Source organism: Trichoplusia ni, chromosome 25 (genome assembly GCF_003590095.1).
Source record: "Trichoplusia ni isolate ovarian cell line Hi5 chromosome 25, tn1, whole genome shotgun sequence".
In the NCBI taxonomy this organism is placed as follows: Eukaryota; Metazoa; Arthropoda; class Insecta; order Lepidoptera; family Noctuidae; genus Trichoplusia; species Trichoplusia ni.
This window is the reverse complement of record NC_039502.1, coordinates 1,306,080-1,333,409: the sequence shown is the minus strand read 5'-3', so window position 1 is coordinate 1,333,409 and position 27,330 is coordinate 1,306,080. Positions and strand designations below refer to the sequence as shown.

Genomic DNA, 27,330 nt, shown 5'->3' with positions numbered 1-27,330 from the left:
AATACCTTGTAGGTTTGCTAAAAGAGGATGTGAAGGGCAAGAAACAGGCCTATGGCTAGCAGCGGGTATTATATAACTTATGATGATAATTGTTTTATTTGCTGTTGATAGAAAAAAGTTATTCCTTGACCAAGGCCTTTCCACTTCTACTTTATTCGCCAATAGGATTTCAGGTGATGCCATATTAGGGACATAGACATTTTTTTTTATCTATAATGTATATCAGCTAACAAATAATAATGGATTCATTTTTCTTTTACATGCTCCAAACTCTTAAACTTTTAAGTTCTTCCAACCAAAACAAAAACATTATTTTCAAGTATTTTATTTTTGTTCAGCATAAGCCAAAAATACGTGTCTAATATTTGTATACCCAAGCATCCTATTAGGACTGTCCTATTGGACATACACAGGGATGTAAGAAATAAACAAACGCACAAAATATTTTGTAAGATTTTATTTGGAAATAAATCTATGACGATAAACCACTCTCCTAGTCTACAGAAAAGCTTTGTAACAACTTAGGACAATATTACACACAAATACATAAAAGTAAAAAAAAATCAGTCATTGGTAATTTGGACGGAAACTACTTAAGTAACATGCTCACATTGTGATAAAGACATGAGATTCACTTGAATACATTTTTTAATATAATTTATAATATTTTTTGTTGGCAATTTTGGACGGTACATTTTTGTACTCAATGTCGTAAATATTCTGAAATACGAAAAATAAATAGGTACTCTTATTTGCCATGATAATTATGATGACTTATACTAATAATATAATTACAAATTAATGTATAAATTTCATTAAAATATTTCCAATAAATTTTAGTTTCTTATATTGTCTTTTGTTAATAAGGCATTATGATTGACATTTCATATATATTGCTCAGTTATTTATCTAAATACAAAATTTTTAAATGCAAATAGCATCTGGCAAAAACTTTTAGAATGGTTTTTTCTCTTACCACAAAATTAAAAAAAAAGTCAGATGATAGGTTCTTATGAGAAAGGTAAAAATATTAATTCAAGTACTACATAGAAATCCTACAATTACATTATTTACATAGAACTGCTCCGCGCTGCCATTGTATAAAAATATTTGAATCAAGGCAAGGATGCATTTAATGCTATGATATAATCAATCATCACAATTTGTTATCTGTTTTTATCTAAATATACTGTAGAATTTCGATATGTGTGGATACAATTATGTTATGTGAGAGAGTTTTGTAGAAAAATAACTCAAATTATTCAGAAACGAAAAGTATAAAAGTTAGAACGTAAAAGAGACAGCACCAAGGTTAAAGAAAGAGATAGAGATTGAGTTAAATGCTTACGATAACGGAAAATCATAATGTAACTAAAATATTACGACGGTGATTTCTAATCTTACATATTACATGGATTGTTCTTGGAAGATACTACAAATAAAAACATAACATGATTTGATAAAAATAAATCATAATAAATGTCTTTTATACAAACTGGAGTCGTCAAAACAGACGTGCATTACGGTAGTTCATGGACAGCCGAATCCTTGACGCTAATGTATATAAACATTATTATACTATTAAGTCACAACACTTGAAATTAGGCACAACTCTTTAGAATGCACACATAATGATCCAATCATATAATTAATTATCAATCATGTTGTTAATCTGTCATTATTCTAAAAGGAAGACAGCCTTTGCACACGTGTTTAAGACGTAAAATATGTACCTAAATAGATTGATCAATTTATCAAATGCTCACTTTTGAGCACAATATTCACACCAAAACCATGCATATTGCAAAAAATTGTACAGAAATCCTCAAAAACCAAACCTCCCAGTATATAAATTATACTATGGGACTCTTCTGGTGAGAATACAACCACAATTTACATATTTGAATAAAAAACCGCAATCCACGCCTTATTGAACACTTAATCTACGATGAACACTTCTTATCTACACTAAACTGGAATGGAGACGGGAATCATGTTTGGACAGGGTCCTACATTTTTACGGATAGAAATTAGACATATTTTAGTAAGAAAACCGATTTCAATGTAAATCTTATCCTCATATCCACAGGCAATGGTATATGAAAACTGCCATACATAATTTTTACTTTAATATTTAATACAATTGCAAGTAAAGTTTTTAAACTTTAATATATATGATTTGAAGCTTACTAAATATAAACGGTGGTTAAAGTAAAAATAATACATTTAGTATACTTATATAGTGTAGAAATATCTTTTTCTTGATTTTAAATGATAAAACTACATTAAAGAACTGGTATATGGGCACTGAGTCTTAATTTTAACTTACTTACGAGTTAGTGGATAGGAAATTACACTACGGCGTGTGTAGCGATCGAAAAGAGATTCTTTTATCTGTTAAGTTCTACAATGATAATAACCAAAAATGAACCTCAAGTACCGTAAAATATACATTTTGGGTTACAATACAGCAAGTATATACATGTAAAAGAAAATATACGTAATTATTTTAGGTATAATACTAGATGATACCAATTGACAGGTTCAAGGCATTTATGTATATACCGTATTCACAGTATTTAGTAAATATACTAGTAAATACACTTCATTTGCGTTTTTTTGTATAATATTTATGATTTAAAGAATGGCTATTTTGAATTGATTGAGATTCCAACACTGTTTACCTTTATGACAAAGTAGTTTTAACTACACATCTAAGCATTGAACGAGTTGGTTACATAATGGCTTGTAATATTGAATATGTAAGATTTTTTTAATTTCTCCATTCACGCGGAAAAATGAATTGCGCATTGACCGTGTGTCTATGTTACATAACCTCATGTACTTTAATTTGAGATTTTTATTGTGTACGCTCTAGTTACTGTATGTGCGGTATAGAAGCAAAAAACGAATAATTCCAGTAACATAAATCACACGCATTAATTATTTGTACTAAAATTATCATGTAGATAACTAATTGACACAATTTCTCAAATACTTATCTAAAAAAGCATATAAAAATATGCTAAAACTATAGTTCCGTAGGTAATTCATATATTTATATTACAAGCCATTTCATACTCCAAATCATATTTAAATCCAAGTTTTGGTATAAAATTCCTCAATTCTAAATTTACTTTTCGTTTAGTATACATACTATGAGATTCCGTAGAAGAATGCTTGCGGTCTTAGATACCGTGTGAGCGTCACGAGGACGGCTATGAGTAGGAGTGGTGCGGCGACGGTAGAACGTAAAGCGTTATTGTATATCGCGCAGTAGGGACACTGAGAGGACCCGCACACTTCACAAATGTTCAGTAGGTATGTTGGTAGGGCGTCGAATATGCTCTCGTTGAATCGTTCTGTTGAAGGAGGTTTTATGTTAGGAAAAATTTGTGCACTTAAACATTACAAAAATGTTTGTTACAGTGGAATACAACAGATTCTCTTGGTATAATAAATACTATTAGGTTGTTAACCAGTGTTTCGTTATAAGCTGGGTAATGTTGTTCTTACCGGGTGCGTAATAGTCGTAGACTCTTATCGGTAGGTATCTCGACATGTTGGCGACAGGGAACCAACGCTCGACGGTAAAGTTCACGCATGTCTGCTCTTCAGATAGCTGTGGAGAATGTGATACGTTAGAACATTACATCTGAAGAAAAGTTCGCGAGATTTCTTGACGTTGAACCCGTAAGTACAGTCAGCAATTAGTTAATTCAGTCCAAAATGTCCGGTTTGTCTGTATTTTTTTTTGATTTTTATGGTAGTTTGTGAATTGATGAGGTTCATTGACTGCCTTTATTGTCTAGTGTACATTAGTTATGGCCTTGATCTACCAGTGTTCTTGAGAACTACTTGTCTGGTTAAAGCTAGATTGTTGCCAGTACTACACTGGTTGATTTTGGTATAGCAGTCGACGGGAGATACTCACATAGTCGAAGTAGAAGAGTATCTTGGTGGGCAGGTACTTGGCTCGCTGCAGCGTGGGCACGCGTCGCGACAGTACATAGGCGTCCAGCCGCTGCTGCTGGATCATGTAGCCCGTCGGGATGCCCACCTCCATCACCGCCATGCCCGAGCGAGGGGACTCCTCCAGCAGCGTCCAGCTGGGGATGAACACGTTCTAGTTAATACTAACTTATAAGTACACTCCGAAACGGACTTACATAATATGACTATAGGAAATCTGACCTATAGGAATGTAGAATTCCTTCTCATACAGTAGCCCATTGAAAGCTACTTGACACTCCAAAGAGACGTCTTTAAATCACCCGCTTTATTAGTTCCTGTAAACAGTGTGAACACATTCTAAAGCCACTATAAGACCGGAATATTGCTGATGGCCCTATCCACATAGGAGGCGCGTGTTACCTGGCGCAGCCCTGGTACTCGATGTGCGACTGGTTCCGGCCGTGGAAGTGGTGCGCGGCGCGCAGCTGGAAGCAGCGCAGCGGCGGTGGCGTCTGGAAGCGCGCGATGTCCACGTTGTACTGCACCGACATCTGCAGCAGCGCGTAGCCCGCGCCGCGCGCCGTCACCTTCACCGTGCCCCACGCCTCCGGGATCTGGGCACACAACGTCTGGTTAGCAGAGACGTCGGGGAAGGCACGCCGTTGCACGGCACTTGTTGCGCGGAAACCCAGCGATTTGTTTTACTTGCAAGTGACCTACCATCTTACTATGCTATAACTAAATGAAGGTATTAAAAAAGTGGTAAGAACATACAATTAAGGTTTGAAATTCAAAAAAAATATATTCTTAATAAAAGTCTCAAGTACATATTATTATATTAAATGTGAATCTATTTTGAAGAGTTGCAGATGTACCCTGATAAAACAGTAATAGGTGACGGTACAGCGTGTATACTCACGTCGATGTACTGCATGACGGCGAGGTTGTCATTCTTGACGTAGAGCGTTCGCGTTTCGCCGGACAGTGCCACGGCGTCCACGCTGACGGTCAGCGACGACACGTCACGCAGCCGCTTGCGGTTCGTGTACTCGATCAGCGCGCGCAGAGCTATGTACGTGTCCTGTACAGAGATTGTGAATGGAATTATTATTTTGATTTTATTGTTATATAGGTGCGTATTTGAAGATATAATTTTTGTTTGTTTCAAAAGAAAAATGTTTATTTTTTATTTTCAGAAAACAAAAAAGCAACACAATTTTATCTTACCACCTACATGGTAACTTTATCTTACCACTTACAAACCATAACATTTAACCGTGGCTGATCAAATAATTAAAAAAAAAATGAAATGAAATTTATTGCAATAAAAACACGAACCTGAGTGGAGGCCCAGCCGCCATCTTTAAGTCGTTGCGCGTTGAGCCACATAACAATAGCCTCATTGTTGTCCTGGTGGTCCATACAGGCGAGCAGCGCGTAGGCAGTGGCCGCAATGTTGTTGCTGTCGTAGCGGTAGGGCAGACGCGGCAGTAAGAACGGCTTCTGGTTCTCCATCTTGTATGGGGGTTGTGGAACTGGCTCGCGGCCCCAGTAGCTGAGACCACCTGGTTAGTAAGTTGTTACTTTAATATTTTGCTTCTTCTGTAAAGACATAGTTGTCGTCTCGCGCCGCGCTCGTGCCAGTGCAGTGAGCATGGCGAGTACGTACCCTCGTAGCGCTGGCGCCGCTTGAGCAGGCGGTAGGCGTGCTCGGAGCTGGGCGCCTTGGCGTGCGTGAGCGCGTGCGCCACCAGCGCCAGCGCGTAGGCCGAGCCGCGCTCCTGCAGCAGGCGCAGGTGCCGCTCCAGCCAGCGGCACGCGCGCTGCTGCGCCGACGACACGCGCGCGCTCAGGCCCTGCCGGGGGGACATGTCAGCATGGATAGCTAGTGTCGCTTGTACCGGTCTGTGGGTCTGATGCACGTGAGGTCAATATTCCAAGATAGGTCGAGCGCTATCTCGTGATGATTTTAAGGTGGCCGAGTATATTACTAGCTTCTCGCCTCCGTCGAGATCAGTTCGGAGAACTCTTCAAAAGTCCGGGATAAAAACTATCCTATGTTTTTTCTCAAGGTCAACTCTATCTCTGTACCAAATTTCATTAAAAACAGTGCAGTGGTTTAGACGTGAAAGAGTAACAGACAGACAAAGTTACTTTCGCATTTATAATATTAGTAGGGAAGTAGGGATTTAAAGCACGACTCCGATTCCAGTTCCGATAGCGAAACGGAAGATAAAACAGAATCTATGTCAGAATAACTTTTATTTCTTTTTAAAATTGATTTAAATTTTCAGTTATCCTTTTAAAATTTAATTACCACCATTAAGTATCAATTTTATTTAATTTGAATGTTATGTTCTTGTACTATTACGGTTATTTGTCTGTCGCCGTGCACAGGTTTCGCAAATACTATGAACGAAATTAATGAAATGAATTATTCAGATATACTTATTTAATATAAAATATCCATTTAAAATCCGATTTTTCAATCTTCAGATAACTTATCTGACGAATAAGTTTAACGTTTTGACAGCTTTTGTATAGAAAATATATTATGTCAAAAGGCCATATTTATTTCTCAGATAAAAGTTATCTGGCGATTGAAAAATCATTCAATAACGTACAAGTGGCGTGTAAAGTCAAAAATGTTTATATAGAGAATTTTAATTAGTTTAGGCTTTAAACAACATTTCTACCTTAAAACTGTCAAATGCTGTCGTGCTATCCATCCGACACTAACAATCTCGTGTAAACTCATGCTCTTTCTTACCCCTCCCCCGCCTCGACGCGCAGTCCTAGGGCGCGGTACAGCGAGCGGTTGCGGTCAAGTGATAATTAAAAACCAAATATATTTTTAATTCTTGTTAAACTGCATAACTATCCTTACCTCTCTCACACCAATATCTTTGAGATTCTTGACAGTTTCCAGAGTGATGACGACTTGTGCGGTTAGCGTTAGATTTCGTTGCATAATTATTGAATCATTCACCTGTTAAAAAACATAAATATGTTACAACAAACTCATTACACTTTACAATTTTAAGTGATGTCACCGTAAATCAAGACCGATATTAATAACAGTACAGCTGGTAAGTTTATTTTTTGTATTAGAAACCCTACACACAAGATGTTTCTCGAGTATAAAACATTTTTCTCTTTATTTTAGTTTTTAAAACATCAGACAACAACCAATAGAAAATGGGACACAGTAGTAAAACCAAAGGCTAACAAAAATTTGCTTCGGACAGAATACGATTGCCTAGATCGACTATTTTCGTGTAGCAAGGATATGTAGGTGTACTAACTTCGACAGCACTCGGGTCGTGCCAGCCGGCGTGGCCGAAGGCCTCGCGGTACAGCGTGGAGTTCTTGGGCACCACGATGGTGGAGTTGTCGTTCCTGTTGGGCAGCCACGTCACCTCGTAGAACGCGCCCTCCGGCGTCTGGTGGTCCAGCACCCACGACACAGCCATCGATATCACCTGGACAGATGTATTATAATTGTAGACATTATTATGCTAAAAATGACGCACTATTCTTTAACTGTTTTTAGTTAAGATATAATACTTACTTCCGGATCAATGTATATGAAGTTCTCCCACTCATTGAAAGACGCGTCTTGGAATATCTTAGCGCAGAATGACGTCAGCCACACGCTTGACGCTGATTGGTTCCTGTTGTTGCACAAATATTTTCTTATCAATCGGGGAATTTAAAAATGGGGTCACGTGATCAGATTTGTCGCTGCAAGCGAACGACGAGCGACTTATGAGGCTAAGCCTTTATAACAAAGATGGTCACCCGCCTACAGAGCAAGAACGTCAAGCGTAGCTTAACCTGAGGTCGATTCACTTATGCGGTTATAGCTTTGCCACCAGCTCCTCAACCATATACATTGTAGAGATATACAGAAATCTGTAATATAATAATGAAGTCTAGTTTTGAATCTCACCAGTCGCTCCTAAATAAGCTGAAGGATCCGTCGGGCTTCATAAAGGACAGCTGCCGCTGGTAGAGCGTGTTCATGTGGTAGAAGGCGTCGCGCTCCAGCGTCCTGTTGCGCTGGTTGATGAGCCGCATGTACAGGGTCAGGTACATGTTCGCAGCGAAACTGAACATGTTCTGCTCGGCTGAGTCCTGGGATGTCAAATGGTATAGTTTTTTACGTGATTGAAGATAGATGTCGCTTTTTACTTTATAGTTTGGTTGCAAACTTCTTCACACGATTAAACTTACAATAAAACTTATGATCGTTTTCATTTCTTAGCTATAGTCGGTATTTTTAAGTATCTTTACATTAGCGTCTGGGTTAGTCGTTAATAATTTATTTTCACCTTGGGTACATGTATTAATATATTAATTTGGTTTATCTCGTGACCCGAAATTTTCGCGATCTTATAAAAATTGCAATGCGTTCGATTTAATTATTAATAATATTTGAAGTACTTACCATGGGCAGATCCAACAAGCTAGTAGCATTAACGGGCATGGTTGGGAACAGCGGCCCCACGACGTCGCCCACCACCGATATCCTGGCGCGGTTGGAACCGAACACGTAGTAGCGGTCCACCTCGTACGGGATGATGGGGGTCTCCGTCACGTTCACGTGCATGTATTGGAACACGTAGGCGCGGTTCGACAGGTCCAGCAGGACCGACTGGTGGCGGTATTGGGGGAGGCCGTCCGGCTGTGGGGGACATTTATTTGTAAAATGTATGTTACGTAAATACAATCATGCCTTTTTAGACTCTACTTTTTAATTTAGGGGAAGAATTTCAAATCTTCACGAAAATGAGAGACAAGATAGATTTTAGAGATTATCTAGAATTTCATAATACTGAAAATGCAGTAAAAACGTATTTATAGAGTATTATTAAGGCACTACCTCGACCCTGATCTTCTTGACGACGTGGTGTTGCCCCATGAGCGTGGACGCGTGCAGCCGGACGTGCATGTCGCCCAGGCGCGTGGCCACGACGGGCACGTACACCGTGGCCGCGTCGCCCGACACGATGTACACGAAGAACTGGTGCTCGCCGAACGACGTGCGAGGGTTGTACGAGCGGACCTGGACCGAGCGACTTTCAAATTATAACTATACTGACATTGTGAGAAAGCGGAAAATAGCCAGCCGACCTAATGACAGAGTCATTGGTGTTGGCAGTGAGTGTCGTACAAACCAAGTGTTACAGTTGATGAATAACCTTAATTCGATCACAAATCACCACTTCGATATTTACTCACTGACTCATTTAACTGATGCTTTCGAAATGCAATAATTTTCTCCAGCCCACTGTATCCTACTGCCAGACAAAAACCTCCCCCAAATCCATCCAAAAAATATTCATTTATAAATTTTGACACAAGAAACACTTCAGCCAATGTACCAAAATTCAGGAAATTTTCATTATTAAACAACAATAACTTACAATGCCATTCTCTTCGACATGGACGAACTTGTAGTCTGGAGAGGCAGACAGTACCACAACAGCCTCGATATCCTGCGGCTGGTAGTTGAACACCACGACCCTGAGCCCGACCTGCTCGCCCTGACGACACTGGTCGGGGCCCTCCACCTTTATGAAGAACGGCAGCACGCCTATATACTGCAAGGGAAATTACATGTTCATGTTTTTGTCCTTTTAAGTTGAATAAAAACTTTCACATCAATTATGTGTGGGTAAACTTACTCGTTTGGGTTCAGTGAGCATCCCCAGACCGCGGCTGGCGGACATGCTGAAGGCGGACACTATCCAATGAGCTGGGATCTGTAACATAAGGATCTAGTTTAAAGGCAGTTTTTTTAGGAACGTGGCATATCTAGTACCAGACTAGCGGGTTCCGAGGATTCTTCTAATGCCTAGTGTCAATCTTGAATTTTCCCTTCCATACTTTTGATTCAGTCTTTCCATAAGTAAGCTATGGTTAAACATTACAGGTCAGAGTCGAAAATTCTAAGTCAAAGGAGGAGAGACATGACCTCCTTTCAATATACATGAAATGAAGCTTTGAGTCGTTTGAGTCGACATTTCCTGTCTGACAAACCTGTGAAGAAATATCGAAACAAGCCTGTCCAGTCCAGTCTAAAATTGTTGGAAATTGATTATAGACGTATATTTGTTATACCTGTGGGACATCAACAGTGAACACGTATCGTCCGTGCGGGCCGATGTTGACGTCGCGCCACAGCCACACGTTGTCGTACTGTCGCTGCACGCGGTTGAAACGGAACTTGCGGAAGTGAGTTAGCTCGAACGACTTGTTTATATCCGATTCACCTGTGGGGCAGTTGGAATATTGTAATAATACGGTGGTTTTTGGCAAAATACAGGGAAACTAAATTATAACTTGATCTTGAGAAACCGAAACATTTTGAAGTTCATGGAATTTGCTGAAAAAACAGTTGTACGTATTAAAATCTCAGTTAATTCCTGGGAAAGGATCATCAACAAGTGGCGGTGTTCATAACAACTTTGTAAGGAGTTATAACAGATTAATTTGTGAAGGTAATAGAGGAACATCCTTACAGTTGGACTCGTCGGTGTGGTCGGGGCAGTCGTAGCTGCCGTCGCAGCGCTTGCTGAGCGGGTAGCAGCCCCCCTCCAGGCACTCGCCGTAGCCCTGCGACACGTTGCACGTCGTGTAGCGCCGGGTCACCGCCACGTCGCTGAACACCACCAGCCCCGCGTACCTGACACACAGATATTGCATTAGCATCCTATGGTAGTTTAATATACGACTTGTAGGTAGACAAACTGCAGGCTGTGATGTCTTGTGATAGTATGCGTTGATGGTTGAATTTATGTTACTCCTTTATGGAAAAACTTTAGTCGAAATCTGAAAACCTGCTCTCATCTGAGACAGTTCTATCACGATAAATGTACATGAGTTTATTTGTGACGTTCATTGTTCGATTGTTCGTTCATTATTGAAATCATAAAATGTTGTATACAAAACAAAATACTGCACATCTCATGTTTATTAGTATATTTCGCTATTACGAAACACTTAAAACAAGCAATATAGAAGTATACTAACTCGAAAGTCCTGTTCGCGTCGATACCGAATGTGGAAGAGGGGAAGTACACGAGATCGTCAGCGTCGCCGAAGTGCGAGCGCCACGTGTACGCGAACGTACCGTTTGTGGACTCGTCGAAGTGAGACATCTTCGATATCACCTGCGCATGGGTAAGAAATATTGAAGTATACTGCCATGGAATTAATTCTTGTTTCTACATATTGTCACACGTAAATTTTGTTTTAACATTAAAAAAGATAAAAGATCATGTCTATTTTAATATTACAAAGGTGGGTTTTAGCCAGTAAGAGTCTGACACTCCCTTCGCCTAACCGAAAGCGGAAGGAGTTAATTGATGATTTTACATTAGAAGAAAAAAAAATCTTAGTGTCGTGTTACCTTGGCGTAGGTGAGTTCGTTCCCGGCCTGCATGGTGTAGAAGGTGTTGTCGATGCCGGACAGCCCCACGTAGGCGCCCGGCTCGCCGTAGATGGCCACCTCCACGCGCTCGCCAGTGCGGTGCTTGCGGTTGTTGATGAACACCGTGAACTGGACACAAACATACGGGTTCAATATAATTATGTACAAGGCATAGATATTGTGGTTTGTGTGCTAAATGTTGTTATTTGTAATAAGATTTTTTTGTAAGACGAAAAATGAACAATCTAGAAAAATCAATAAAAAGCATCCTTATAAAAAAATACATTTGCATGTTAGTGGAGATAATGTGTAATGGAATCTGTTTATTCTAAGTACAATAAAAATGATTTCTAGTGGGGCTTTAAGTATGTATTTGTGATTTTGCTAGGTAGACATGTGTCCGCTGCGTGCTACACACGTTGTTCCGCGAGATGCCGTTGACGGGGAAGGTGAGCGAGTCGGCCAGCACGTGCGCGCGGCGCTGCGCCGCCCACACCAGCGCCGTGGCCACCGGCGACATCTCCGCCGACACCGACACCGCGAACGTGCGGACCCCCTCCTGCCAGCCACACAACACGCACGGTTACTTCCTACAACTTACTTAGTACAATACACGCTGGAACGCATTGCTTTCCCAAGCTCACCCAGTAGAGTGAGGACAAAGGCTGCAGATGATGATAATGATGAACCTCTAAAGTGAAGCGTACTTATAACGTCATTGTTAGTTGATAAAGATTTAATTAATTTCAAAACAAAAAACAGTATAAACACGTTCATTATCTGATGAAAGTCTATATTCGAAAATTGTTGTTATATAAATTTCATAAAAAAAAATCATTGGAAAATTTTTGTTTTATCAGTTCATTACCTGCATGATTTCTTGACCACTGGTGAGAATGATACCTTTAGACATAACAACATAGTTGAATGATTCCATGTAAAAGTTGCTCTGCACATGGAATATTATGTACTCTCCAACCTAGACAAAAATACGTACATTAACTACAATTTAAAAGGTTAACAAAAGTTGTTGTATAGAAAGAAAAATAGACAGACAAGAAATACTTATTAATTTTACATCAGTCTATAATGATTGCATGGTGAAAAACAACCTTAAGCATTAAGTATATATATTTTTTTGAAGTGACGCTTAAACGATATATTAAGGGATACACAAATAAGGTAAGTCCTTACCCTAGCGTCAGTAGTACTGGTAGAGATACGTATGTGGTGGTTGTTAGCGCTGTAGTGCGCTACGAAGTGCACGTCGGCGGACGCGCGGCCTCCCGCCGCGTCCGACAGCTGCGCGGACAGGCGGACGCCTGTGATGCTGTTCAGTACCTCGCGGTAGTTCGGGTCGTTCTGGAGTCCTGAGGGGACGGCAATATACCGGAAACTTAGACATGGGTAGAAATCGTTATTGTTGTTGTTAAATTGGTGTAAGATTGTATAAGGTACAGGTAATGACATTTAAGCGACAAAAATTACATTTGAGTAATACAAAAACACAATGAAATTAAAAGGGGACTTTAATTCTTCTTTTCATGTATCAATGCTTTCTTTATTTTGACCTATGTTAAAAATAGCGTGCATCATGGGCAGTGTATCGTAGTGCAGTACTCACGGAGCAGCTTGTAGAGGTCGAGCTTGAGATGCCAGACGGCGTCGTGTCCGGGCACGAGCGTGGGCTGCTGCGGGTCCAGCGCGCCGCCGCGGCCCTCCAGCTGCAGCTGCACCTGCAGCGACACGCCGCGCGCCTGCCACGCCGGCAGCCGCGACCCGTCGTGGTACGACACCACCATCTGCCCACACGATACACGATTGTGACAAATATTCGTGGTTACATTGTGCGCTTAATGGTTACATAGCAAAAGATGCCGGCAACATTAGATAACTCCTCAGTGATAAAATAATAAAAAAAACATCAAAAGCTGTCTTTAATTTTCCTCATCCACAACTTAACGTAAAATTTTACCATGTATATTTCGCGACAAACAATTTTTTTCGAAAATAAAATGACATCAAAACCTTCTTCCAAAATCAGACATAAATAATACCCAGCCTGTTCATTATATCCATTTTATATCTTGTATCTTTTTACAGACTCTATCACTTTACTGTATCTTCAAAACAAGCTTCAACACTCACATAGACATCAAACGGCATCGCAGGCTTGAAGACTTGCGGCGTGCCTCCGAGGAACGTGACTTGTAAGGAGGAGTTGAAGATGCGAGCGATGCTGTAGCCCTCGATGACCTCGTCCAGGAAGGGGTCTCCCACCGACGCCGTGATGATGACCTCCACGCCATCTAGCGTCGGGACCAGCTGAGCTAGCTCCGACATCGGGTACTTGAAGTCGTACGTGCCGTTAAACTGGAAAGATTAATAATGTTAATACATACAATCACTGTTACTCCATGTTTTGGGGTTTTCAATCTATCTTACTTTTTCATTTATTTAATAGGGTGCAATAGACGTAGTAGTAGATTAGTTATTAGATTACTAAAAAGACAAGATATTATGAATTATTGTCATAAATCATATGCAAAGTTCCAGATATCAAAGTGAACACTTACAAATCTCAGGTACGGCAGCTGGTCGTAATAGGGATTGTTGTAATAGTTGCTGTACGTCGACGTTGTGGTGTAACTGTTGTAGTTGGGGTTGTTTTGGTTGCTGTTGATGTTGTTGTTGATATTGTTGTGGTCGATCGCGTACTGCGTCGGGTCCGGCTTCGGCATCCAGAAGGGGTACTTCTCGTCCTGAGAATACACATTTAATGTACTTCTACGATACAATAATCGATAGAAATCGTAGCATGCCTTGCTAAATAAGTGTGAAAGAAACATAAGAAAAGTAGACGGTGATAAGATGTTACACATAGCTTATATGAAAATTCAAGTAAGGTTTTTAAATTTTTTTTCATTTTGGGACACAACACTTAAATTCTTAAAAAAAAAGACTCCCGCAGCAAATCACATGCCCAAAGACACCCAGACTCAGGACATGCAATCGTGGATCACACAAATGATTGTCCTACACGGGGATCGAACCCGCGACACGTTAAGCTCAGTGAGTTTGGCGTGATGACCTCAACCACTCGGCTATCCGTGCAATCTTTTATCTTAGCTATCTGAATTTATCACAAGCACAATCATCATGTTTTCAATAGGAAGTATACTTACAAAGTTAAACATCCTTGTGACAACTTTCTGTGGGTCGTACCACCAGTCGAGCTGGTCCAGCTGGTTGGGTTGTCCGGGCAGGTAGCGCGTGTCCTTGTTGACTACACGGCCGTACTCGTCTATCACGGACTGCCCGTTGCCGTAGTCGTATTGCTGCTGGTAGTTGCTTTCGTTGTTGTAGCCGTAAGGGTAGTTTGGATGGACTGTACGGTAAAAGAAATTTGTTGGTTAGTTGGTCAATGACATATACACGAATGCGGCAAGACAATTGTGATGATATTTTTTGGTATGATTGTTTTTTTAAGCAGTGCCAAGTTAAGTATGCAATAAGAGTGACAACATAACAAGAGCTTTTGAAAGTGGTGGTTATTTAAGAGATTTCCAGAAGAAATAATTTTTGTTTATGAGAGGTTGCTATTTTATTAAGCATCCATATATCATTTTTTTTTTGTTGTTGTATGTAAGTTGTAGTTACCTCTTGTATACTGAGTGCTGCCATAGCCGGTGGGTATGCCGAACTGTCCCCTGTTATTGAACTGTCCCTGCGAGTAGTACCGCGGCCGGTACTGCGGGATGGGCCGGATGGTGGCCTTGAGCGTGAGGTTCCCGCGCACGGGCGCGCCCGACGTGTAGTTGGCCATGATGCGGCCGTGGATGTAGGTCTCCGTGTTGAAGAAGAACGCCGGCATTGTTACGTTCACCTGGTTGTATGGATACATTTCACATGAGTAACTTGAGCTAATGAACTATATAGCTAACAGTCGTGTTTGCTTAGGACCCTAAACGGCCGTATTTACAAACGACACTTTATCAGTGATTCTTGTCTGCTTGTCTCTACATAACGTGTAACCGTCTCTTAAACCAAATGATTCTTACCAGAATCACACTTTTGAATAAGGAAGCTAGAGCATTAGGGATTTTCCGTTTCATACTAGGGTTCAAATGTGTGACGAATGTTTCTTATCTGAAGAGCAAAACCAACATATTGAAAATCAAATGTTGAAGTGGTGATATCGCAAAAGTTTCTATGTATGGATTTTCGATCCTCTTTCAAGCAAAAACCACTCAACGGATTTAGATGAAACTTAGTACAACGACAGTTTATAACCAGGATTAACGCGTAGAATAGTAAATTCTTATCCCGATTTTATGCTCCCGTCGGAGCATTTTAGCTTTGTAGCGGGCGGGCCCGCGGCCTACCGCTAGTAGCTATGTATAAGGAACTGACCTCATATCTGGTCTGGTAGTACTCTTCGACGAGGAACTGCGCCTCCTCAATCTGTCCGAGCGCCTCGACGCGGATGTGCCACTCGCCAAACAGCGGCTGGTCCGACATCTGGTACTGCAGGCTCACTGTACCGAAGTTACTCTGGAACAAATACACATTGTATGTGCTATATTTGCTTAAGATAGCTTGTTAAAAACGTAGGTAAGCGATCTAATGTCGATAATATTTAAGTAGAAGTCATTAGTCAAAGTATATTGTAAGATCCTTGAAACCATCAAGAAATAACTCTTTTGTTTTGTCGCGGGATTCCTCTTTGTCACCCGCTCCCTCGAGGAAGGAAACGGGTAGTGTCAGATTCTTACTGACTAAACCTAACCACGGTGTAAAATCTGCCGCGTTTTATAGCGCCTAGAAACGCGTATCATAGTCACTTGCCATCTAGAACTACCTTTCTTTACTAAATGCTTTTGATTTTATTATACTTTATTATGTAAAACATTATAGTTTTAAATATCAGAAACCGGTAATCAAAAATGATTAATACCTACTTAAAAAAATAGGAATCAAGCTCAAATTCGCTGGCTCGATTCACATTCCATCCGAGCAAAATATCTTGTGTCAGGTAAAATATGGCAGTGATTAGGTTAACAATACTCTGTTTGGCGCGACACTAACGAGCTCGAGTTAGATCGGGTGTCACAATAGCACATTAAGCAACTCTTTGTGATTGTAGTATACTTGTCATGGAGTTATATGGATGAAAGCATTTTTCACGACATAATTTGGTTACCAGAAAAGTGCACCGTCATTGGCCTAGCCTTTGACGGTGCAAATGACGGTTTTGGTTACCAAAAAAAACAAAAAATTATACTTCATTGTGCAGACCAAGCATGTTAATCTGCAAATTAATAAAACATCCACACAGAAGACTATACATGTTTGCTGTGATTGCTTTTTTATTAAATAAACATGGCTTAAATGTCAGAGGAACTGGAAACATACACCTTACGGCTCTTTAACATAAACATAACAATTGTATGAACGTTACCTGTCTTGAGAGCCATCTCTTCATGATGCGGCGATTGGGGTCCAACACATATACGTCGATGGCTCGCCCGAAAGCTTTCAGCTCGGTGTTGATCGGTATCACACGAAAACGTACTGCAAGAGTAAACTGAATTACTTATGTGGTATAAACAAAAACGTGGCTATAATATTAAGGGTATAATCCAAATAAAAAAAATATAATTTGTGTAACATGAGAAGCAATGAATACAACAACAATGTTAAGTTTATTATTTTTAGACTTTATGCTCCTTATTGTTTCCTAGTTGAAAAAAAACACTGAATTATAGGATGCAAAGTAAAATGGAAAGAGCGAAAAGCGAGACAGAATGACAAAACGCAATGAAAAATAATTATTCGATAATTTTATCTAGCATACCAGTCTGTCCCTGCATGTAGACAGGCTTGTCCATCTGTATGAATATAGTCATGAACCGTCTGGAGAAAGACAGCTGAGTCTCGTTGACGAAAGCTCGGCCTCCGAACGGCGTGTCCAGGTACAGGCCCTCGACGCGCAACTTGTACTCTCCTGGCACTGTGGTGGCTGGCACCTGCAGGACAACATCAGTAGTAATAGGGATGACGATTGGGTATAAAAAGTAAAAAAAGTGCGTCAGATCTATCTGATAAAAAGAAATAAATAAATTGAAAAAAGAAATGAGTGACGAAGCTCAAGGGTTCGATATTTGCTTTAAATGCATCCTAATGCTTCAATGTGACAATATTAATGATATTTATCCTAGACTATCATTTACTCTTTACGCAATGAATAGTATATGATGCCACAATAGGCCATATTATCACTGAAAGTGATCTTTTCCTCGCCACCTTTGGATAGATAACATGATCCAACTTACAGAATGAGTTACATTTTTTCATAACAATTTACTGAAAAATTTTGTTTACATAAAATTGATACAAACAGACAAAAACATTAATTAATTAATTAATTATTGTTGTCTGTTTAAAAGGATGTAAAACTCTTATAACTTATACTATTCTATAATATGTTCTTATTGAAACAAATGCAATAACAAATATGTTATATTTTTATGTATAGTATTTATTTTTAGAATATTTTTTTTGTTATGGAAGGAATCTAGGCAACAGAGCTCCTCTCTAGCAAAACTAGAAATTCAAGGTAATAATACAGTCAACTCACTCTCATGTTCAATATTTCAGGCACTCCCTCCTTAACCCTCTGGTTGACATCAGCTATTTCCACTCCATTGCAAGATATGGAAGCCCTGATGGTCATTTGCATGCGGGCTTCGAGAATATTAGCTGATATCTTGTATATCTGTCCTGGTCGCACCATTCTAGATGCTACTATGAAGTATGTGCTGTAACAAGAATTTAGCTTAGGGATCTGTTATTTATTAAATACTATTTAATTAAGTGTAAGAATTGAAGCTATAATCTAAGATACTAATATTAGTTAGATAGACTTGTACAATATAAAGAATGTAAAAACTAATATGGTGTAGTACTGAGCCAATTATAAGTCTCATTTAAGTAAGTAAAGCAAGTGAAAAACTATTACTATTATGTAATAAGATGAGTACTTAAATGGTGAGTGTTAAGATTAAGTTCCACAGAGATTAATAACCTAAACAATATACTTACGCTTCATTAATGATGACACTGTCGTGTTCAAGTGCTGCACCCTTATATGAGGTGCTGTATGTTCTGCCACTATCCCATGCTGGTCTCTGAGTAACATCTGAACTATACTGATTGGGGTTATAGTTTATATCCTGATTCCTATTCTCATACTGATTAAACCTCTGGTCTGTTCCAAACTGACTGCGGTTTGGATCATATTGACTCTGGTTTGGATCATAAGGATTCTGGTTACGGTTTTGATATCTCCTCTTTGGATCATAAGGGTTTTCATACCTTTGATCAGGGTTCAAGTAATCATTTGTCGGATTTGGCTGGCTTGTGTCAGGATTGTAAGTAGGAGATGCATAGTCTTGTGAGCTGCATAGTTGTAATACTGTTGTACATAGTATATATGTTAATAATAAGAGATTCATAATTCAGTCTTTGATTACAGCTGCCTGTAAAAGAAAAGATTTCAATTAATATAAATATGTTGCTTAAATAAATTATATGTATCTAAATAAATTTGCTCATGATTTATAAGAACACATTTTTTTAATTTTATGCTAATTATAAGTTCAATCTGTATCTTATAAGTTATTAGTACTTTCGTCAGTTAGTTTCTATGTTCATGTATTTTCAATAAAAACCACACGAGAACAATCTCAGTCGATTATTAAATGAGAAATTAGCAAAGTTTAAATGCTTTCATGGGTCACGATTATTGACAGTTACAGAATGATAATAGACCTACCAAATTATTTGCTGTTACATACGGCTACAGCATGCGACTGCTACTACAGATCGTTACACAAAGAATAATGTAATTGTACTAAGTAAGCTTGAATGCCGTATTAAAGAAAATAACATGTAACAACAGTGGGCACAGGTGTTAAAGATATAATACAGATTTGAATACCATCATTCGTTAGCCAACGTAAACACCGACTCTTGTCAGTTAAAAGTTCACTGAATTATATAACACCGGTCACCCAAACCAAATAATAGTTAAATAACAAAAGGAACAACGAGTTTAATACATGATTAACCTTAATTTTAATTTAATAATAAAGTTAACAATTCTTTTAACCTGAAGTTAACGCCCATGGATACTCTTCGCTTCTAGATTTTAAGCAAAGAAAACCACCACATTTGCACTTAAACTTCACTGTACTACCTACAAACAAATAAACTTACTTAATAAGAAAGAAAATCATATAAAATAACTTTATTTCAAATAAATAAACAAGAACGTTAACAACGTCTCATTACTCACTTCATTCAAGAAAACGCGATTGTCGCGCAGTCGCACTACACCACGCCCGGTTAGGGCAAAAACCGGTAAGTTCCGTTAACTAACCGATGTTATCGTATATTTTACGATAATATTGTGTTATCGTGTTATAAAAGTAAAGTAGTATAAATTTAAAGCATTCAAAACATATAATAATAATCAATCATTAATAAATTTATTGATATACTACAAATGCTTAATTTTGCGATATTTAACTTTGACACTTTTTATTCGTCTTATCTGTGATTTCCAATCGTTAACTTTGAATTTGTATAATTCCTATTTTTTTTAAAGTTTCTCTGTTATATACAATTTAAAGAAAACAATAGACCAAACTTGTTTTAATTTGGAAAATAGCTAGACTAGTCATCAAAATAAATTACGACTGATTAGTGAATATTGTAGCTACGCAATTTATTTCACTGTAGTTGTCAAATAGGTATGTACTATTTTTATAATTTGTACGATTTACGAGAATTACGATTAGCTGAATTTACTTCTGTTGTTATTATGTTCTCGTATAGGTATATACCTATGATCTATTCTATCTATAGTGGGATCCTAGCATTTTTTTTTCTTTTTATCAAGCTCACTGTGTCCAACTGCTGGGCAAATGCCTTCCACGATTCTGTTCTGGGTCCCATAGAACCTAACTTCTAACATGTGACAGGTATATGTAATTATTAGCTTTGTTAATTAGATATAATCGGTAGCATACATACCTACACTTCAGCAAAAAGCACTGCAACCTCTTTCGAATCATTGCGTATTAATAAAATCCTTAAGACAATGTTAGGTACTTTCCACTTAGGCACACATTAGGCTTTGAGTGTGAAGTATTTTTATAATTTTGGCCTACAATCTAGATGTAATAGATTTTTGCTACTTATGTATTATTTAGAATTACATTAATTTTTTTCATGGAAATAAACAATTTATTTTTTAACCGAAGTCGGAAATTTATCTAATAATCTCGTTAGGTAAAGTTTTTGATAAAGTCCAAATGATGGTAGGTGTTTTATTAATAAGGTCTATACTTACATCTCCTTTTCTCGATTTTCAGGTGATTTGAAGTAATCGATGTCCTGAAAATTTGTCCGTTTGCTGCCGCTGCAGCAGGCCCATTTTTTTCAAGAAAGTAAAATGTCGTAAGTTCGGAACATTTGCAAGAAATAATGCGGTATTAAACCAGCAGTCAGAAAAGGAATAAATTCGATTTTAAGAGTGAATCATATATCCACTTGTTTATTAAATTACATATCTTGCCAATGCAAGATTTCATTGACGTAACGCTGTATTTTTTTAACTAATTTTGTATTATTCCGTAACAATTTATTGTAAAAACCGGTTAAGTGCGAGACGGACTCAGGGTCCCGTATGAATAGGCTACTGATCAACATCAGGAACAAATAAATTTGTGGCTGTCACGGCCCATTGCTATCGCTAATTCTATGAAATTGCCCTATTAACGAAGCACCGCTTTCCGGCACTAGGCTTCATCTCATGAACCTTAGTTTTGTGATTTTATTTCCCGCTAAAACAACCCAATAACAAATTGTTAGGTAACAAACAAATGCCTGGGTACCTACCCTCAAAATTGATTACTGTACGTACGTGCCTGTTTGTACGGAACCCTCCTACGTTGCGAGTTCGACTTGCACTTGAAGACTTATAGACCAGTGTCAAGGCTATGCATGCCTTGAGGATACTCACCTAAGTAAATGAGAGATTCCAAAACCATTTCAACAAAAATGGATAGTGAGCAAGTTAGCTATTGCTTCTGAATAATGATTCAGCAGCAATAGAAATTAGTTAAACAAGTGCCATGTTCTCATTTCCAAAATTGTAGGATTTTAGCTTGTGTTGTGTCACTGGATTATAAATAAGATGTATGTAATCTAGGTATGGTTGTAGGATAGGTTTTGCCCTCTTGTTCAGTCAGTTTCTATTTTAAACCTTTGATTTTTGCAACTTTAAAAACATTACTTGGGAGACTTATTATTGTGTGTCTGTGTTTTGAGAGCATTTAAAGTAGAAAAACAAAAAATTATATAAATATAGGGCAAGATGAAAACTTATGAAATAATAAGGCAAGATTTTTATTAGTTAATCATCTCCCACTGTTATTTGAGTTATAATTATACATTTCAGTGTATTACAGAGAGGCACATTGACAGGGATAACAAAATAAAAAATGCTTTAATTGATGAAATTCTAATTAACCACTGAATTCTCCACAAGTTAGCAGGATCTCATAAACAAAGGAATTGATCAATAAAAATAAATCACGCGTAGTGATAGGATGTAAGTTTAAGACTCGTCGGATCGCATTACGATCGCGTAAGAACAACGTTTACTGTATAACAAGACGAACAAGAGAGTCCAGAAGGGGTTCGGGTCGCTCCGGGGCCTCCACTCTTCACATTGAAAACTCATTATACGCCAGCATCCAATTTATCTTTTGTCAAAAAAATCTGTACAAAATATATTAAATATATACTCTGTAATGCTAAAAACTGTAACGCTACCTCCTCAATAGTTCAATCACGATTATTAAATGATTTAAAACACAATAACTCGTTCACGTCGTTCAAGAACAAACATTATCCTATCGACGAGCACCGGCAGCATCGCCAGCACTCGCGCGGCGGGGAGACCTATATACAAGTCAACATTTTAAAAATCATACACCTCAGTCTGTCACGTGAATACCGCTGCTGCATCTGATTTATAATTCCGTTGCATTAATTTCATACAGTCGTGTGGTCTTACGATCTAGTGTCGCGTATCGCGTCCTTTGCTTATCGTCCGTGCGTGGCATCATAATATACATAGTTTATTTTATATATAGGCAGTCGCGACGAAGCGTGTGTTAGTTCCGCTCCTCATCGCAATCGCGGGAGATGTGTCCGGGCTTTCCGCACACATAGCAAGTCTTGGTGCCATCAGGGCAGTTGCGTGAGATGTGGCCGGACTTGTTGCAGTTGTAGCAGGTCTGGTTGGAGCTATCGCGTCCGCCCTCCGGGCAGTTCCGCGCGATGTGCCCAGTCTTGTTGCAGTTGTAACACGACGGCTCATCCGGACTCTGCGCGCACTCACGCGCTATGTGTCCCGTGCCGTTACATCTGTATCACATAAAAGCAAGATGTTAGTCTAAGTTTCGAATCAAACGATAAAGCATTACTAAACAGTTCAATGACACGCTATTATGACACACGTGCATAGAAGGTCACTGTCAAAAGATCAACACGACAGTTTAGAAACATATTATATGACTACGCTTACTTTCGCTACGACCTAGTTAAAAATTATTTTACTTCTGAATCAAAATAGAAATTAACATATTATGTCTTCATAATTATATTTAACATTTCCGATTTGAATATTCGACTTCGGGTTATATTTTTGGTGTAAAAACTAAGAAACATAAGGAGTTTTTCTTGCTTTAGAAACCGGTTTAGATACGATCTAACGATAAACCGGAGTGGTTCGGATAAGATACGCGGTTACCTAACGTGCAACTGACAACATAGATATTAATATAATAGGACTTGCATGAAAGCCAATACTTTCAGACATTACGGAAGGGTTAGGCTCAAGTAAAATAGAAGACATAAAATTATTTGTTGAAAATTTTAAATCCGAACCAGACATAAAATACTAACTACATAAGCTAACTCTCTTCTGATTTTCTCTACGCGGATACGAAAGGCGCGTTTCTCATTTCCTCGTCGTCGCACGCTAGTCAATGCTAAAACATGCGAGTTGAGACGCTCAAATGGATCCACTCATGCGTAGCGAACCGATACAGATACTTCCAAGTCTTTTCGAAACACGTAGTTTAAGGGGGCGTTCACCTGCAGGACTCGACAAAGACTCGTGGCAAACGTGTCAGGGAAAGTAAGGTTAGGAAGAAAGACGGCTAATTACAGCTTTGGAGAATATGTGACCGGAATGTCTTTTGTAGTTTATTCACTTTTATTTAGAAAGCGACAATATCTTTATTTGTTTATTCCTGTGAAGTAAATCTGAGGAAGAATATTGGCTATGTTAACCTGTAGCAACGGTCAGCCTCTTCCTTGCAGTCCCGCGCGAAGTGTCCAGCGCGGTTGCACTTGAAGCACTTTTCGCGCTGGCGGTTGAAGCCTGAGTCGCGAGCGGCCACACCGCCCTGAGTGCACTCCCGGGCGAAGTGCCCCGTCCGGTTACACTTGTAGCATACGCTCGAACTCATTGTCTGGAACAATGGGATGCACTTCGTTGATTACGCTTATCTTATACATGTTAACGGTACCTCTGCAAGTGCGTAGTAACAGAACAATAAATAACCTTTATTGACGAAGTTAAACCAGGGTTGCAACTTGTTTTAAAACATCTTGTTAGCTACTGCAATAAGAAAAGTAAGATTTGACAAGACAAAGTCGTTTAGTCATACTTGCTACAGAATCAAAAGAATTATATCAAACAGTGAGATGTGACGAAAAAACACGTTTCGGTGCGCAAAATTTACTCTGTCAACATTCTATCTGACCTTGTAATAATGACCTTTATAAAATACGGTCATTCGCCTTAGCTATCTCTTTCTTACTCCTATTTACAATGATAAGCGTAACTGAGATATATATTTTTTAGCATTCGCACACAAGTTCCGGTGACGTGATGACCCTGACGTTGATAACACGCCTCGAGTGCCAAGATCACGGCAAATTACATACGATTGCTATCAATTGATTCGCAGCAAACATTTTCATCGAGACGTTAAAAGGGGCGCCTCTCTTCAACTTCTCGATCAAAATGTTTAATCGATAGGATGCAAAACAATTGAAAGAACATGAACGTCGCACATTACAAGCGGACTGTTGATCAGTATATACATGAGCTGTTTCTTTGGTGGCCATAAGGGAAGTGAAATCAAGAAATTGCGATGGTCAACACATTTAACATTACCCTTTTTGTATGGATTATCTCTATGATCATGAAATTTTCGATCGAATTTGTATTTATAGGACACAATGGAGTATTAAGAAATCATGAGCGGTCTAAACTGTAACGACGTTTTTAAACAAAATAATCCTTTAACCTATACCCATGCTCAATAAAAAGGGACTATGCTGTGTGAAGTTTCAGCATAAGACGACAAAACGCCATTAATTAGAGTTACAAAAACTGAACACTTAAACCATAATAATTCATGGAAACCATACTAAGCCTTAACAAACACAAGTTTCGTACCGTCGACCTCGCCATGGCGACACCTTTCTTTGGCCTCTAAATTATTGATTATCACTATGCCAAGACATTATTGAGTAACCAGTAGGTCTTTGGTAGTACATAACTAAGAGTTTATAATTGACTTAGAGCTAGTTGTTGTTTTCCAATAGTTGAAATGCTTAGGTATGTATATACCTTACAATGGTTTGATTAAAATAATAATTGGCTCATGGGGGTTATACATGATGTAACTCATTTGCAAATCTAGACTCAATATGGACAAAGATGTGAAGATTATAAGATGTTACATAATAAATATTTTTGTATGATGAATTCATGGAATTTTATTTTGGTTATTCAATAATAATAATAATTTATTGTCAATATGTTCACTCATGGCACAATATAGCAAAAGGTAGGAGGAAAAGGAGGGGCAAAGTGAAAGTTATTGGGAAAGCCATTAGCCTACAGCAATTACGGTAACTAATGTACATATTGTTATAAACTTGTATGTAAATATAATTCTAACCAAAAATGACTTGAAAACATGTAACATGTGGTCCGAGGTTTGTTTGGTTAGGTGTTCATTAGATTGTTCAAGTGTACATATTTAAGAATACAAGTTGATTAAAACCACCTCTGATAATAATCAAGAACAATAAAGTTTGATTCATGGAAACAATATTGTAACAAATAAATGTGTAATAAATTAATCCAACTTGAAGGGATATGAAACTACATTTAATTTTCAGTTTTATGTATAATGGTGTAATGTTTTAAAATCTTACATTTTACTTAACCAAATTTCCCTGTTATCACAAACCAAATATACAATATAAAACAAATAGTTACTTTGATAAACTCACATACAAAAATACAATGACCTACATGAATTCAGTTTGAAATCTAGTTGGTAATGGGGCAGTTACATGGAATGAATTACTTTCTAAATGCAACTGCTATAGGGTCATTGGAGCAATAACTTCAAAGTTCTAACTGTGCTCTTGTGAAAAATACAACAAACTTTATACATCTTTTTGGTTTTGTTTTACAATACATCTACAGAATTTATGACAATATAATGAATATTATGCAATCAGATGCTAATAAGCATGTTTTTGTTAATTTATAGATACTACATTGACAGTTCTATCCATCTGTTCCTTGTGCAATAACCAATTATTTTTTCTAAGGTTTCAAGTTCTTGAACAAGTACTATTACAAAAACATTAATATAATTCTACCCACTACAGCTGCAAAATACTGCAACAATAAATTTTCATGTTACAAAAGCCAATGTTATATAAAATTGATATTGTGAACAATTATGTAGCTTGGAAAGTGTATAATAGGAATAATTGAGACCATATTGGCTTTCCCAGTGAGAAATTTAATGCATCTAATGATAATTGAACAAAAACTATGGCAGGTAATTTGTACTATCTTAGTTATGAGTTTATGCATAAGAAAAGGAAGGTGTAGGCAAATCAAGCTTAACATCAATAACTAGGTTTTAGGAAGGTGTTTTTTTCAGTACTGAAGTTATGTCAACATAATCATAAAGGAAAAATCCCAGTCTTCTAAGTACACGAGCGGTTCTTTGTGCAAGCATGTAACAGGTAGAATATCACATGCTTGAACTAGCCTGGTGGAGTTCGTATGCATTATACACAAGAATTTTCCCACATGCTGTTCATAGTGCAGCGATGCGTCATTGTCTTACACTAACAGAGAAAAAAAAGAAAGCCTCTAGAGAAGGCATGATAAATACTTTGCGGGAATCGAGACGCTTGATGATGACGGAGCAATTTCTAAAAACTTTCAATACCCCAGTATTTCAACTGCATTCAAGTGGATTCCGATAACATATTCCAATATAAAATTACCTCAACTGCAGCTATATGTGTCAGCAACGAGTCACCGTTTGTCAAACTAACCACGTTCAATAAACAACCTAACTAGGATGCGTTGACACAAAAATATCTGAAATTCACTAGGCAGCACCGAGGGAATCTACTGCGTTGCTTTAGACGTGTATAACTATAAGAAAACACATTTGTAGTATACGTACGCCGTAAAGTAGCCTAACCACGTGTAGAGGTACCGGTAGCGCGCGGTTTCACAATCTATGTTGCACTTTACACTTACCGATTAGTTGTGAAACTTCTTGAGCACTTATAACACTATTGATTCGATCGTTTCACGATCAAATTAATAACAAAATTTATAAATATGCTGTAATTTACGACGCTTCGTTCGCAAGGAAGCCAGCCACCATCACTACGAATTCGTAAAAGACATTTTGCGCATAGACAATATAGCGACAAAGTTTTTAACGCTCCAACGTGAC

At 38.3% G+C, this 27,330-nt stretch overlaps 2 protein-coding genes and 1 long non-coding RNA gene across 7 annotated transcripts; 1 reads left to right on the top strand and 2 right to left on the bottom strand.

Moving 5' to 3' along the window:
- Positions 1 to 442: 442 nt before the first annotated feature.
- LOC113505287 (CD109 antigen) lies at positions 443 to 19,800 on the bottom strand. Of its 2 annotated transcripts, XM_026887907.1 has the most exons (34): positions 19,752 to 19,800; positions 19,566 to 19,652; positions 18,497 to 18,933; positions 18,033 to 18,213; positions 17,250 to 17,421; positions 16,854 to 16,966; positions 15,806 to 15,946; positions 15,053 to 15,278; positions 14,578 to 14,780; positions 13,969 to 14,154; positions 13,541 to 13,765; positions 13,017 to 13,194; positions 12,587 to 12,762; positions 12,261 to 12,371; positions 11,811 to 11,951; positions 11,372 to 11,521; positions 10,993 to 11,132; positions 10,482 to 10,645; positions 10,081 to 10,232; positions 9,645 to 9,722; positions 9,384 to 9,560; positions 8,840 to 9,022; positions 8,405 to 8,641; positions 7,907 to 8,091; positions 7,526 to 7,628; positions 7,260 to 7,436; positions 6,842 to 6,943; positions 5,624 to 5,810; positions 5,293 to 5,519; positions 4,874 to 5,035; positions 4,375 to 4,568; positions 3,935 to 4,109; positions 3,517 to 3,622; positions 443 to 3,362 (listed from the first exon to the last, which is right to left on the bottom strand). In XM_026887907.1, the coding sequence occupies exons 3-34, from the start codon at positions 18,907 to 18,909 to the stop codon at positions 3,157 to 3,159; spliced, it is 5,571 nt and encodes a 1,856-aa protein (XP_026743708.1). In that variant the 5' UTR covers positions 18,910 to 18,933; positions 19,566 to 19,652; positions 19,752 to 19,800; the 3' UTR covers positions 443 to 3,156. The 2 variants fall into 2 exon arrangements, with proteins under 2 accessions (XP_026743708.1, XP_026743707.1); XM_026887906.1 differs by lacking the exon at positions 19,752 to 19,800 and having other exon boundaries at positions 19,566 to 19,738.
- Positions 19,801 to 19,998: 198 nt separating this feature from the next.
- LOC113505234 lies at positions 19,999 to 22,069 on the top strand. The gene is made up of 2 exons (XR_003401615.1): positions 19,999 to 20,208; positions 20,833 to 22,069. It is a non-coding gene; the product is annotated as an uncharacterized LOC113505234 (long non-coding RNA).
- LOC113505232 (CCHC-type zinc finger protein CG3800) lies at positions 21,968 to 27,279 on the bottom strand. 4 transcript variants are annotated; one of them, XM_026887851.1, is made up of 4 exons: positions 25,769 to 25,830; positions 24,099 to 24,155; positions 23,825 to 24,006; positions 21,968 to 22,894 (listed from the first exon to the last, which is right to left on the bottom strand). In XM_026887851.1, exons 3-4 carry the CDS (start codon positions 24,001 to 24,003, stop codon positions 22,642 to 22,644), a joined length of 432 nt encoding a protein of 143 aa, XP_026743652.1. In that variant the 5' UTR covers positions 24,004 to 24,006; positions 24,099 to 24,155; positions 25,769 to 25,830; the 3' UTR covers positions 21,968 to 22,641. The 4 variants fall into 4 exon arrangements, with proteins under 4 accessions (XP_026743652.1, XP_026743650.1, XP_026743653.1 ...); XM_026887849.1 differs by lacking the exons at positions 24,099 to 24,155; positions 25,769 to 25,830 and adding an exon at positions 27,129 to 27,279; XM_026887852.1 differs by lacking the exons at positions 24,099 to 24,155; positions 25,769 to 25,830 and adding an exon at positions 26,867 to 26,888.
- Between the last annotated feature and the right edge of the window lie 51 nt (positions 27,280 to 27,330).